General features: G+C 46.7%; 1 protein-coding gene across 4 annotated transcripts in view; it reads right to left on the bottom strand.

The window, feature by feature from the left end:
• CHCHD6 (coiled-coil-helix-coiled-coil-helix domain containing 6) overlaps positions 1-13,165 on the bottom strand; it is a 238,825-nt gene extending 225,660 nt beyond the window's left edge. For 2 of the 4 annotated variants that reach the window (XR_012090552.1, XM_038003455.2), the window contains exon 1: positions 12,760-12,924. Coding sequence is in view for 3 of the 4 variants with exons in the window: in XM_038003455.2 (XP_037859383.2) it covers positions 12,760-12,909 (150 nt within the window). In the remaining variant the exon portion in view is untranslated. Of the gene's footprint in view, positions 1-12,759; positions 12,925-12,988 lie in introns of those variants that run through there. The other 2 variants (XM_038003458.2, XM_007985492.3) reach the window with 1 other exon arrangement.
• Between the last annotated feature and the right edge of the window lie 862 nt (positions 13,166-14,027).

The following is a 14,027-nucleotide window of genomic DNA, read 5'->3' as shown; positions in this document are numbered from 1 at the left end:
AATGTTGCCCTCACCCAAAAGCAACTGTGAACTTACAGGCAAGTTCCCAAAGGACTACAGCTTTCTTTCTTTTTTCTTTTTTTTTTTTTAGAGATAAGGCCTCCCTATGTTGCCCAGGTGCTCTTGAACTCCTGGGCCCAATGGATCCTCCTGCCTCTGCCTCCTGAGTAGCCAGGACTATAGGTGCATGCCACCATATGGGTTTCTTTATTAAACCATACAGGTCTATGAGTAAGTCATATGGCCACCTCGAGACTAAAAGGTTGTAAGGAGAAAGGTGCCATCTTAAAAATCCCAAGTAGGTATTATCAACAACTGAACGAACAAGGACAGGAGTGAGCAGTGTGCAGCTGACCCAATATAAGGTCATGATATAAGGTCATGAGGATGAGAGTCGTGATTGTAACTGAGTTGTGCCACCTTACTAACGCTACCTACCTACTGATTAACATTCATCCAGCACTCACTGTGCACAGACCATCTCACTAATCCTCACAATGCCACACCCACCTTCTACCTGAGGAAAACAAGGTAGAGAGAGGTTAAAGAACTTGCCCAGCCCATGAAGCTGCAGGACCAAAGCCTGACTGCAGGGAAAGCCGCCTGACCCCGGGCCTGTATGCTTAACTGCTGTGCTGCTCTGCTCTGAGGGCAGCCGGCTGTCCCCCCAACAGCAAGAGCAAGGGGAGATGCACCTGCTAAGCAGCACTCACTGCCTAGAACGGCCCCTAGAAGGGACAACCACCACAGAAGCTAAGGCGATAAAAAGCAGAGGGGCCAAGATTGCTGCAGAAAGGCCAGGGAACCAACTGACTCTCAGCAGGCTCAGCCTCAAAGGGGACTGCACGCATTTCCCCGACTCCCCTGTCTGGAACCAGCTCCCCTATCGACCTCACCCCTGCCAGCACCTCCCCTTACTCTGCTTTGCTTTCTTCGCAGCACTTATGACCACCTGGCACAACAGACCCCAAGCACTTCTTTATCTTCATTCCAACAGCACAGCAGTTCCACGGGCACAGGGATTCCATGATGCTCCTGCTGTATCTTCAGGGCTTAGCACACTGGAGACACTCAAATGTTTGTGAACCACATGAATTAAATATTTATTAGAGGCCCAGGTCCATAACATGGCACTAGCACGATGGAGTACATAAAGATATGACATCCCTGACCCTTCTACTCAAAGAGCTCACGGTCAAGCAGGGTGGAACAGACAGACACACAGGGAGAGAAGAGAAGCCACTGAGCAGCGGATACGAGCAGCCCTGCTAAGGGCCCAGGAGGTTCAACAATGGAACTCTGAGTTCCAGCTAGAAAGGAGAGAAGGGAGATAGCCTGAATCGGGCCTGAAGAGACGATGGCAGAGAAGAGGTGTGAGCAGAAGGTGGTGTTCCAGAGAGAGGCGTGGCATGAGCAAAGGCACGGAAGGGAGGGAGCTCCAAGGAGCACCATGGCTCAGTCTGGCAGGGACATGAAAACATCAGGTGTGAGGAGCTTCTGGAGCTGCTGGAGTGCCACCTGTCAAGGGCCTTGGATGGCAAGTCAAGGAAGCTGGAACTGGGAAGTGAAGGCTACAAGCAGGGATGTGGTCAGTCTTCTCTTTGCACGGGAAGATCTGGCAGAGCAGGAGGCGGGACTGAGATGACGAAGGGGCTGGTAGCAGGGGCACCACCACCACAGTGCAAATCAGGAGGAGGAGCACTGAGAAGTGTGACAACTGAAGCAGGGACAGGGACGGAATGGATACAAAAGACACCAAGGAAGTAAAACTATTTAGACCATCTGACTGAATGCACAGTTAAGAGGAAAAGGGAATGGACGGAATAGCGTGATCTCATTTGTACTTGCAGAAAGAGTCCACTTGTATCCACAGCCTTGGGAAAATTCTGAAAGGATTCATGAGAAATTGTGACCAGCTGGCATTTAAAAATAAGATGCATTCCACAAGAAGAAAAACTCCTAAAGTAACAGGGATGGGGGAAAACTGATAGCAAGGTCCTGAGTCTGGCTCGCGGGAAAGAGGCAGGCATCGTTATTGAGCCACATTGTTAAGCTCTGTAAGTGTGCCACGTTCCAAGTCCATCCATGCAGCTCTGTTCCACACGCAAACAGGCTGCACAGGAAGATGCAAGAGGCTACCTCTCTAGAAAGATGTTAGGGAATCCCTGGCATACGAGAGCCTAGGGCAGGCCAGAGTAAGAATGTAATTTCCCCACACTCCAGAGGCGGGCAGCAAAGCTCACAGCTAGAAGAGAAGACCGCAACCCAAGAGTGATAAGGGTGCCTATTTAAGGCTAATGACAAAAACGACCCTGACTTGCTGATCCTAGAGCACACTCCATATGCCAGGCTCCGGGTAAGGGTAATCCCTGTACAGCAGCCGCCATTTTACAGATGAAGAAACTAGAGTCAGGGAGGTGAAACGTGGGAAGTGCTAGGGCCAAGACTCAAATCCAAATCCTGGACACTTAACAGGGACCCCTGCACAAGTAAAGGCAATAACATGGAGCTGCTCTGAGGTGACAAGTAACCCTTTTCATAGAAGGGAAGACTGGGAAACAATAGAATGATTTGCAGTTCCCACTTCCCCCACCCACTGCTTTATGGAGCCCCAGGAAGATGGATGGGTGGAGCATCCGTATACTCACAAAACAGACAACCTACTTTAAAAACTAATTGAATGTCAAGGTGAAAATGAGCATGTTTTTAGCCTTAAAAATGTTAACTACCTAGGCACATTTGGGAAGGCACAATGGGGAAGCAGTTCAAGCATTATTCTTTGCATTGAAAGTTCACACAGTTTACAAAGCGAGGCATCACAGGCAGGAGCGGTGTCATCGTCCTCACTCCAAAGATGAAGACAGTGATGTACAGAGAGTGACTTCCCAAAGTTATACAGTGGGTCAGCAGCCAAGTCAGGCCTACGCGGCCATGCTCCATCTACTCAAAGCAGTGTTTTCCGAGGGCCTGCTGGGTGCCAGGCACTGGAAAACCAGGAAGAGATAAAATCAGCTCAGACCTACAGCAAGCAGGCAGTGTGGGCTAGGGCAGGCCTAGCACCACGACAGTGCCAACACGGCCAGTTTCAAAAGGACAGGCTTCCCAGAGACTCAGCCTGTCAGCTCCTAGTGCCAACACCCCAATTCCCAACACCCCAATCTATGTAGAGGTGTTGCCCAACCCCGTGATCCGAAAAAGATCACCCCCTTGCCTAAGGCTGTTGCCTTGGAGATTTTGTTCCCTAGCTCTTCAGTTTTCTATGAGCTGAAATTAGATGCACCGGCTGCTCACCACAGATGTCAATCCCAGAAAGGCAGAACAAGAAGAGCCCTCAGAGACCTCCTACACCAAGCATGGCACACACAAATGCCCACAGGAGTTGGGCAGGTGGTGGAAACAAATAAAACAGGCCTGATTTTAAAAAATAAAATGTATAAAGCACCCTGCAAGGATACCATGGTGTAACTGTGATGAGACTGCACGGCCACATGAAGAGCGTAGCCACCTCGCGACTCCAGCAAAGTGCTGCCATATGAGAATGGCAGACTTTCCATTTGTTCCTCAAAGAAAGTTAAAAATCAATTTTATATAAAGCCTCCCAACTTTTAAATGGTAGCAATTACTTAAAATCAATTAATATCATCAAGTTTCTGGACTCATAGTTTGAGGCAAGAAAAACTGAGCCAGTGGCTTAAAAGTTTATCCAACAAGAATTTTATTGACTTGTGCCAAGCTCTGGCTTAGGTGCTGAGGACAGAGAGATGAAGAAGATGTGGCCCCTGTTCACAGGGCAGTAAGGAAGTAAGTGTGGAATAGATCATTTCAGCCCAGGGCAGTAAGCCCTGGGAGGAGAGCACAGAGTCTGCAGAGGACACCACCGAAGGCTCCTTCTGAAGGCAACACTTGCACTTGGCCAGCCAGGAGGGGAGGAGAATCACAGGCACACATGCATGAAGCAGCTTAAGGTCCCGCAGGAGCAAGTGTCCCTGCAGGGAGGCACAGTGAAGGCAGAAAGTGGCCCCCACACATGGAGGAAACATGCCTTTAACTGAGAGGCAAGGGAGAGGCATGAAAGGACGCGACACAATCAGTCTCAACCCTGAACAGTCCCTGGGACACGAGAAGCTGGTCACAGGCTGCGTCTGGGAGCAGAACCCACAAAACACAGCAGAAGGGACATGGGCTTTTCCCTGGGCACCTCCTTTTCAACTGTCTGCCTTTAATGACCATCTGCAGGAAACCTGTTCAAAAGTAAAATTTACCTTTTTAAAAAAATTAGCCTGGTAGCACCAGAAAGTATAGATTTGTAGGAAGCAAGCTAATAAAGAACAATTTTTCAGCTGGTCAAGGGGAAGACGGTGTAGGCCTGAACTGAGAATAGAAAGAACAAACAGGAGAGGGCAAAACTGAGAAACTGTTGGAAGGTGAAGCTCAAGACTTATCATGAATGTAGATAAAGAGAGGAATGCGGATGAAGGACTGGATAGTAGAACTACTCACAACAGAAGAGACAAGGGTCATCTCTAAGGGGGCAGAGAAGAAACGTGGGTGAGCCCCATTTGGACACAGTCAATTAAATGTACCCATGAGACATGCATGGGGTGCTGGCAGGGGCATGTGGAAAGCTCTGGGTTGGATATTTAGAATCCAGAAGTCATGGGTACATAAATGAGGATGAAAGAGAATGGCCAGAAACAGGGCACAGAAGGGATAGCGGGCTCAGAAAAGGTCAGAAGCTCCTACCAGACACAGGAAGGGCAGAGACGGTGGTTGATGCTGGACACCAGTGCCACTGTGGAGAGCAGAAATGACCCCTTCCAATAAAGGGAAAAGGCAGCACTTGAAACCTGGGAGGATCAAGGCTGCCTTCCAGTGCAGCACCTTCACTTTCCAAATGTGGGAACTGGCCCGAGATGAGCCTAGTAAGGGTTACAATTAACAACCACCTTACATTTATATTATTTTATAGATATATCTTTTACATACAGAGACCTTCAACATTGTACTGTGATACAAGAAAGGAGGAATGTAATGGAATTTCATCATATATGAGGGTCATATGCTGAAGTCAGAAGGTGGAAATAACTTTTTAACTGTTGTACTATTTAGATTGTATTACTGGTTACACTGTACTACTATTACGATAAAATTTAAAGGACGTTCAACCAAACCCTTGAGAGTGATTCCTTCTGCACCTAAAGTACAGTGTGGTTGTGTAGACAGTCCCCTGCTGTCATTCTCACACACAGTGAGTTTCAGAACCTCCAAGGCAGAAAAATGGAGCGCACCAGAGGGAAATCTACACGCAGGTGTCTGGGCCTTCAACCATCCTGTCTTTAAGATGAGCCTCCACTCCTCAGCAGCTGAAACGGAAAAGGTAGAGAGACCTAAAGCACTGTGCTTCCCTGCAGAATTTGCTTTACCTTGTTTTCTAATGCGTCAGCACTTGTCAGAAGATGTGATGGATTCAGGAGCATCAAACAGAATAACACATGTGAAAGCAGCTAGCCCAGAAACCGGCACACAGTGTGAACTCAAGAACCATTTGCTGGGAAATCAGAAGCAGATACTTTTCATTGAAAAGTAGCAGAGAAGTTGGCCGCCTGTTTTCTGGCTTTCCAGCTGGCAATTCCTGATGTGGACTCCGTCAAACTGCACTCATCCAAACAGTTAGCCAGGTGAGCTTTACAGCTGTAAAAGACCAGAGAAGACCTATAATGCAACCCCTTCGCAGTGTCTATGCTAAATGGGTGCATGGAGATGCTACATCATATCTCTATCTTGCACATAAGGAGAAAGACTCATCCTTCTGAAGTGTCAGGGCATAAGTCCAGGTCTGAGATTTTCTGTTTACCATACTGCCTTTAAGCGAGTCAACTAAGATGAATGCTGCAACCAAAAAGCAGACATTCTAGGGTGAACAGGAACCCAAGCACAGAGGTTAACATCCAGCAGGAACAAAAGAAAGAAAAGGAAAAGTAATCATGTAAAACATATCATAAGGAACTTCCATGTTCAAGCTGAAACAGTCAAGAAGGCAAGCTCAGAAGCATTTCACTAGGCAACCACGTGGCGGAAAACAAAGCCTGCCGCACACATCCAGAACAGTGTGTGTTAAAGCCTGGAAGAATAAGATTCTCATGCACAGCTGCCACAGGATCGCCAGCTTGGCTAGAGAAGGACTGCCAATTCATTAATCCAAGCATGTAACCCAACATGTATATACTAATGAGCAGACACTATCATGAAAATCCAGGATTTGCCCTCTTAGAGCTCGTAAGAGAAAAACAGGACATAGGCACACAGAGAAAGCAGTGGCTGTGACTATTAAAAGATAAAGTTATCAATCTGATAAGGGGCATCCACAAAAACCCTACACCCAACACATATAATGATGGAAGACTGAATGCTTTCTCCCTAAGTTCAGGAACAAGGGGCAAGGACATTCACATTCACAACTTCTATTCAGCATTGTACTGGAGATTCTAGCCAAAGCAAGAGGGCAAGAAAAAGGGCATCCAGACTGGAAAAGAAGTCAGTCTTTATTTGCAAACAACATGATCCTACCTGTAAAAAGGCCTAAGAAATCTACCCAAAACAAAACCCTAATTGAACTAATAAATAAGTCTAACAAGGTTGCAAGATACAAGGTCAATATACAGAAACCAACTATAAAAGTAAGAAAATGAAAAGAAAAATAAAAGTAAGAAAACAACTCCATTCACAATAGCATCAAAAATAATAAAATGCTTGGGAATACATTTAAGAAGTACGAGACTTGTACACTGAAAGTACAAAACACTCCTCAGAAAACTTAAGAAAGATCTAATGAATGGAGAGATACTTCATATTCACTAATTAGCGGACTCCATGTTGCTAAAATAGCAATTCTCCCAAAAGTAATCTATAGTGTCAACACAAATCCTATCAAAATCCCTGTCAGCTTCTTTGCAGAAGTTGACAAACTTATCCTAAAATGTATTCAGAAATGCAAAGGACACAGAACAGATAAAACAATCTTGAAAAATAACAAAGTTAGAGGCCTTATACATCCCAATTTTGAAAGAAAGCCACAATAATCAGCATGACAGCATGGTATTGGCATAAGGACAGACACAAAGATCAATGGAACAGAACTGAAAGTCCAGAAATAAACCCTTACATTTATGTTCACTGGATTTTCACAAAGGTTCCTAGGTAATTCTATGGGGAAAGAATAATCTTTTCAACAGAGCCTGGAGAAAAAAGAGATCTCATGATGCAAACATCGATTTAGATCAGGATTCAGCAAACTCTGGTGCTTGAGCCAAATCCAACCCACCACTTGATTTTGTAAATAAATTTTATTTGGAACGCAGTCAAAACCATTCACTTAAACATACTGTTTATGGCTGCTTTCCCCTACAATGGCAGAATTGAGGACAGTCATCCTTTGGTATCCATGTAGGATTGGTGTCAGGACCTCTGTGGATACCAACATCTGAGAATGCTCAAGTCCCTTATATAAAATGGCAGAGTATTTGCATATAACCTACACACACCTACTATGCACAAAGATATCTTATAGCTCAATAATAAAAAGATAACTAATCCAATTAAAAATGGGCAAAAGATCTGAATACACAATTCACCAAAGAAAATATATGGATAGGCACATGAAGAGATGCTCAACATCATTAGTTATTAGGGAAAGGCAAATTCAAACCACGATGAGATACAATTTCACAGCCACTAGAATTGCTCGAATCAAACATAGTAACAAGTGTTGGTGAAGATAGGAAGAAACTGGAATCCCATATATTGCTTGTGGAAATATCAAATGGTACAGCTTCTTCAGCAAACAGTTCAGCAGTTGCTTTAAAAAGTAAACCTGACAATTCATAAAATTCATAAACTGAATGACCCAGCAAATCCACTCTCAGGTATCTATCCATGAGAACTAAAAACATTTGCCTGAAAAAAAACTTGTATAATACATAAATGTTCATAGCAGCATTACTCACAATAACCAAGAAGTAGAAAAAATTCAAATGCCCTCAACTGGTGACTGAATAAGCCAAATGCAGTACATGCATAAAACAGGATACCACTCAGCAATAAAAAGGATGGACTATCGATATATACTACATCAATGAACCAACATCAAAAACACTTGCTCAGTGGAAGAAGCCAGAAATAAACACTGCATGAATCATTTACAGTCAGTCCTCCATATCCATAGATCCAATGGAAAACATTTGAGAAAAAGGAATAAAAGATAATATACCAATAAAAAATAATACAAATCTTTAAAAACACAGTTAACAACTATTTACATAAAGTTTACACTGGGTATTATAAGTAATCTAGAGATAATTTAAAGTATACAGGAGAATGTGTGTAGTTTATATGCAAATACACCATTTTCTATAAGGGACTTGAGCACCCAAGGATTTTGGTATCCATGGGGGTCCTGGAACCAATGACCCATGGATAAGTCATTGAAAGACCAAGAGGTGACTATCTATGAAATATCCAGAAAAGGTAAATTTATAGAGAAACAGGATTAATGGTTACCTGGGACTGGGAGTGGGAATGGGGAGTGACTACAAACAGGTCAAGGCATCTTTTTAGGTCTTGTAAATGTTCTATAATTAGATTGTGGTGACAGTTGCCCAATTCTGTGTAAATTTACTAAAAAGCATTGAAATGGGTCAATTTTATAATATGTAAAATGCATCTCAAAAAAGCTGTTTTTTTTTTTTTTCAAGAGATGGGGTCTTGCTATGTTGGACTCAAACCACTAGACTCAGGCGATCCTCCTGCCTCAGCCTCCCATGTAGCTGGGACTACAGGTACATACTACTGCACCTGGCTTAAACCTGTTGTTTTTTGTTTTTAAAGAAAAATCAGTGTCACCAGATAGTACCTTTCCAAAGCTCTGCTCCTGACCAGAGAACTGCAGTGTGGCCTCCAGAACAACATGTTCACAGCCCTGCCTGGCATTTAGGCCCTGAGTCTGGCCTCGCCACCTGCCACATCCTCAAGCATCCTACCCTCCTTGTGGCTGCCAAGCACGTGGGCTAAGGAGCCAGAGACCCTGAGGTTCCAGCTCTGTGACCTTAGGTTACTTCACCTCACTGAACCTGTTTCCTCCCTTCTGAGACGGGGATAATGACCCCTCACAAGGTAAGCATGTGGAATTTCTGGGGTGATGCTCCAAATACACCAGGCACAGTGCTTAGCACAGAGTGAATATGCACCCGCTTCACAGGGCTGGCTTAGGCCACAGTCAACATCTCCTCCTGAGAGGCACTGCCTGACCATCCCACCTCAAGTGGGCAGCCCCAGTAGCCTTTGCACACTTTTTGTTTCCTCCTTAGCTCTTGCAGCTCTTTGAGTCTTTTGCCTGTGTCTCTTCTTTTCTGGTCCATTCTCCCTACTGGGCTGAGGTCTCTATAATGACAGGGTCCTCGGCTTTGTCCCTCATTGTCTCAGCAAGGCCAGGCCCAGTGCTGGACAAGTAACATGAAGACAGTGGACATTCACTGAGGTGAGGAATAACTGGTGGCTGCAGTTATTCCTCTGGCACACGGCCTCTCTGGCACTGGCACACTGGGGGACTCTCTTGTGTGTCTGACTACATTCTTCCTGATCTACCCCTCCGTCATGGTCCAGAATCAGCCTCATGGGAGCAATGCATGATGGTAAAGTTGATCAAGCCTGGAGGGGATAATGACTCTGGGAACATGCAAGTGACTGGAACAGGATTGGGCTCAGTGATGGGAAAGGGGAAAAGGTTGGTGAACAGTGAGGGGTCTGGATGCTCACAAGCAACCAACGTCAGCTGAATCACCAAAGGCAGCAGCTCATGTGGAGAGGAGAAGAGGGAAAGTGGACACATATGGGACATGACTTCCATGTATGCCTTCTCTTACTGAAGGACGAGGTTAAATGTACTGGTTGAAACAAAATCTTTACGTATTTCATACATTTGCTCTGAAAACTGGAGTTGAATATAACTGCAGCATTTTGCATTCATTAAATTTCTTTTACCTTCCATGGAATTACGGTTTGAACACACTTTGTGAATGTATGCAAATTAAGTATGTAAACTAGCAAGGCCTAGCACTTAATTTTTTTATTTTTATTTTTTTTTTTAACATGGAGTCGCTCTCTGTCACCCAGGCTGGCGCAATCTCGGCTCACTGCAACCTCCGCCTCCTGGGTTCAAGTATTCTCCTGCCTCAGACTCCCAAGTAGCTGGGTGTACAAGTGTGTGCCACCATGCCCAGCTAACTTTTGTATTTTTGGTAGAGGCAGGGTTTCACTATGTTGGCCAGACTGGTCTTGAACCCCTGACCTCAGGTGATCTGCTCACCTCGGCCTCCCAAAGTGCTGAGATTATAGGCATGAGCCACCACTACTGGCCACTAATACTTAATCTTAAAGGGACTAGAACACTTTCTAGGACCAGGCCTCAGGAATTAAATACAAATGGTCATTAAGAATATTCAACTTGCTCTAAAGAAGCTGGGGCAGATCTTCTTTGGCATCTGCCTCTCATTAAATTAACTCATTTGTTCACTTTGGCAACTGTTTTGTTGATCTGGCAATCTTTTTCACTCACTTACCTAAAGACAAGGTGAATTCCTCAACCCTCAAGCAACTCTGCTAACAGAAAAAGCCCCTACACCAAAACATCCTTTCTTCATTACCATCACCTCCTTTCTTCAGTTTTCCTCTTTCAAACACAAGCAGAAGGAAGGACATGGCTCTCATTACATGGGGCTGTGCACTTTACTGTGCACCTCTGGACAAGTCATTTATTCTCTCTGATTAGTTTGCCCAGCTGGAAAAGAAAGCAGTCAGTCACCAAAGTCCCTTCTAGTTTTAAAACTAAATGGGGCACTAACATCCCTGTAAGGACAGGTGCGGGTATTGTCACAAAATTTTCAGGCTGCCTTGCATACATGATGGGCAGTGGGGTGGGGAGGGGAGGGAATTAGAGAAGTGAGAAAAAGTTGCTTTTTGCACCCAAAAGATCTTAATTAAAGTCCCAGAAGTTACTCAGGTTAACACCTTGGGCAAATTCCTTAACCCCTCTAAGCCCAATTCTCCATCTTTAAATACAGAGAATTTATATGTTGCAGAAGTATTTAAGAGAACTCGAAATAAAATGTACCTGTCTTATATAACACTCAAAAAACATGAGGTTTCCAATCAACTTGGAAGAAGGCACCCCCAAAGGCACTCCCCTGAACCTCTGAAGACTCCAACTTAACTTTCCAACATTCCCCAAAACAGGAGACCAAATCACAAGGGTGAGAGCGCCCAAACAGAGCCAAGCTTATCTTTCTAAATTCCAATTCAGGTTCCTCCCTCTCGGCCTTCCAACACAAGCCATCTCCTCCCCTGTTTAATCCTTGCCACAAGGGAGGTCAACAAAACTATACAACACCTAGAAAGCACCATTTGTGCCAAGTACTCTGCTAGGCTAAGAAGAGAGGCCTCCTCAAAGCACTCTCTCTGTGCGTTTCCTTAACACTTTCACAGACATCATCTTATCCTAGACAGTACATAGGATACATACACATCATTTTTTTTTTTTTAACGTGGCCATTGAGGCTCAAAAGAGATTTTTACCCAAGGTCACACAGCTAATGAGCACCTGCAAGACCTCCTAAAGTCTGTCTTTCTAAGCCACCTCCCTAATTCCTCCTTAACTAATTCACCTGTAACCAGCTCTGTGCGTTTCATTTAATCTTGGTCCCCTTTACTGGGTTCACTCATCTCTCCACAGTTACTTACAAAGCACCTGCAGGTGTAGACACAGGTGTAGGAAGAGGCCGAGCACAGCAACATGCCCCGGAATTGGCTTGTTTCAATCCCAGTTCTCCCACTTACTATTTACATGACCTTGGATCAGTTCCTTCACCTCTCAGTGCCTTAGTTCTCCTTAATCTTTAATTATGGGCTAAACAGGGCTGTTGAAAATTAAATCAGTTACTTATACAGGGTTTAGTCCAACGCATGGCCCCTACACTGCAATAAGGGCTGCTTTTATTCTTCTAGGTTCTGGGGACAGTCTTCAATCAGACAGGAATCTTAGCCTCAACAAGCTTACACTCTAGCGGTAAATGCAATAAACAAGTAAACAATTACCAATAAAAGTGATCATTGTGATGAGTGCTATGAAAATAATAAATGTGTGACGGGGGGTGGGAGGCTACTTCAGATTGGGTGGTCAGGGAAGGATTCTCAGGGGATATCTGAACTACAAGAATTACAAGGAGCGGGATTTAAGGAGAGCTGAAGGAGAGAGAACAGCCGGCGCACAGACCCTGTGCTGAGCCAGCGGCACCCTCCAGGAAAACACGGCGGTCCTGAGGCTGGGGACGACGTGCGGGTGCCACGCGAGGGAAATGGCCCGAGATGCAGTCCCAGAGGTCGGCGGGCACCGGCCAGCTTTGGAACCAGGTAAGGCAATATCCAAGCGCGCTAGGAACCCACTGGAGGGTTTCAGGCAGGGAAGGGGATCGTATCTGAGCTACGGTTCTTCCAGCGCCCCGCAGATGTGCTGGGGAGAACAGACCGGCGGGGAAGAGCTGAGTCCCCAGGCAAAGCCCAGGTGGGAGGCACCGCGTACCCAGAACTGAACGCGCGCACCTGAGGGGACACTGGCAGGGAGGCCGGGCGCAAATTCAAGAAACGTAAAAACTAAGCCGACCGGAGCCAGGACGTGGCCAGGGCGTCCCTCGCGTCCCAGGGGCCTCGCACCTGTCCGGTTCTCCACTCCTCCCTCTTTGAAGCCGGTGTTGCGAAGCTACAAGGCTGCCAGCCTCGGGCTCGCGTCTCGGTGCAGCCTCTTCCTGGCCTGAGCCCCAGGAGTCTCCCAAGCCCCACGTCCCTCACGCGTGGAAGAAGCATCGGCCCCGCCCTCCGCCCCGCACCTCCCCCGCCCGCCCGCGGCCTCCACGCCCGCCCCGGCCCAGGCGGCGTCGCTCACCCGGACACCCTGCAGCACCCGGACCCGCTCCTCCTCGTCCACTCCGAAGGACACCCTACGGCCCTCGCTGCTCTCCGTGCTCCCCATGGCGAGCTGCTGGAGGGCTGGCAGCCACCAGACCGGGACCCGGCTCCAGAGCAACCGAGCCAACAACGCTTTCCAGGACTCGCGCGGCCGCGGCACACGCCAACAAAACCACGTCCTATTGGTCGCTGCCGGAGGCTTCACCAATCGGGTGGCGCTGAGTCGCGGTGCCTTGTGGGGGTTGCAGTCCTTCCGTCTGGAGGGGTGGGGGCGTGGCGGTCTGCGCCTGCTAGAATGCGTTAAGCTGTGGCCGAACATATGTACCGGCGGAGGCCCTGGAGTGGCGGCCTGGGTTCAGGACAGGGTCATGTTCTCGCTTTGGAAGCTCACACTTGAGGGAGAGCCAACGGTGATGTTCTAAGGCCAGGAGACGCCGAGAAGGCCAAGGCGCTCATCTGGAGGCGAGTTTCTGAGGGTTCACCGCTTCATTCATTCAGCATACACGTGAAGAGCATGAAGCGCCGCTCAAGAAAGCGAGTGTCCTGCCCTTGAGAGGTTTACAGTGCAAGGGGGGGAAACAAGTGAAAAGTCAAACACGCATGCAAGGAAACTGACGGTGCTACACGGAAAACTGCATGGTGATGCCACGAGTGAAATGAACAGAAGGCCTCTTTTAATTTCAGCGGCCAGAGCAACTTCTGAGGCAGAAGCTTTGAACTGAGCCCAAGGGAGAGTAGGATTTATGTAGAAGGTAGGGAAAGAGGTTTTCTGGGAGCCTCAGGCAGGAAAAGAGAAAGAGGGGCCATCCCATGGCTGGAAAGTGAGAAGAGAGCAGAGGAGCGGTGAGGAACCAAATCATGTCGGGTCTTGTGAGGCAGGATCTGAGTGTGGGTGCCGCGGGAGGACAGGGAATTGTCCTATGCCTTTAGGAGGCATTGCCCAAGGAGTGTACATACCATGTGTGGAATGCAGTGTGCCAGGCATTGTGTGTAGGCTTCTTACACAGGACCCTATG

The sequence above is a fragment of the Chlorocebus sabaeus genome, chromosome 22 (assembly GCF_047675955.1).
Source record: "Chlorocebus sabaeus isolate Y175 chromosome 22, mChlSab1.0.hap1, whole genome shotgun sequence".
NCBI lineage: Eukaryota > Metazoa > Chordata > Mammalia > Primates > Cercopithecidae > Chlorocebus > Chlorocebus sabaeus.
This window is presented reverse-complemented; position numbering and strand designations above follow the sequence as displayed.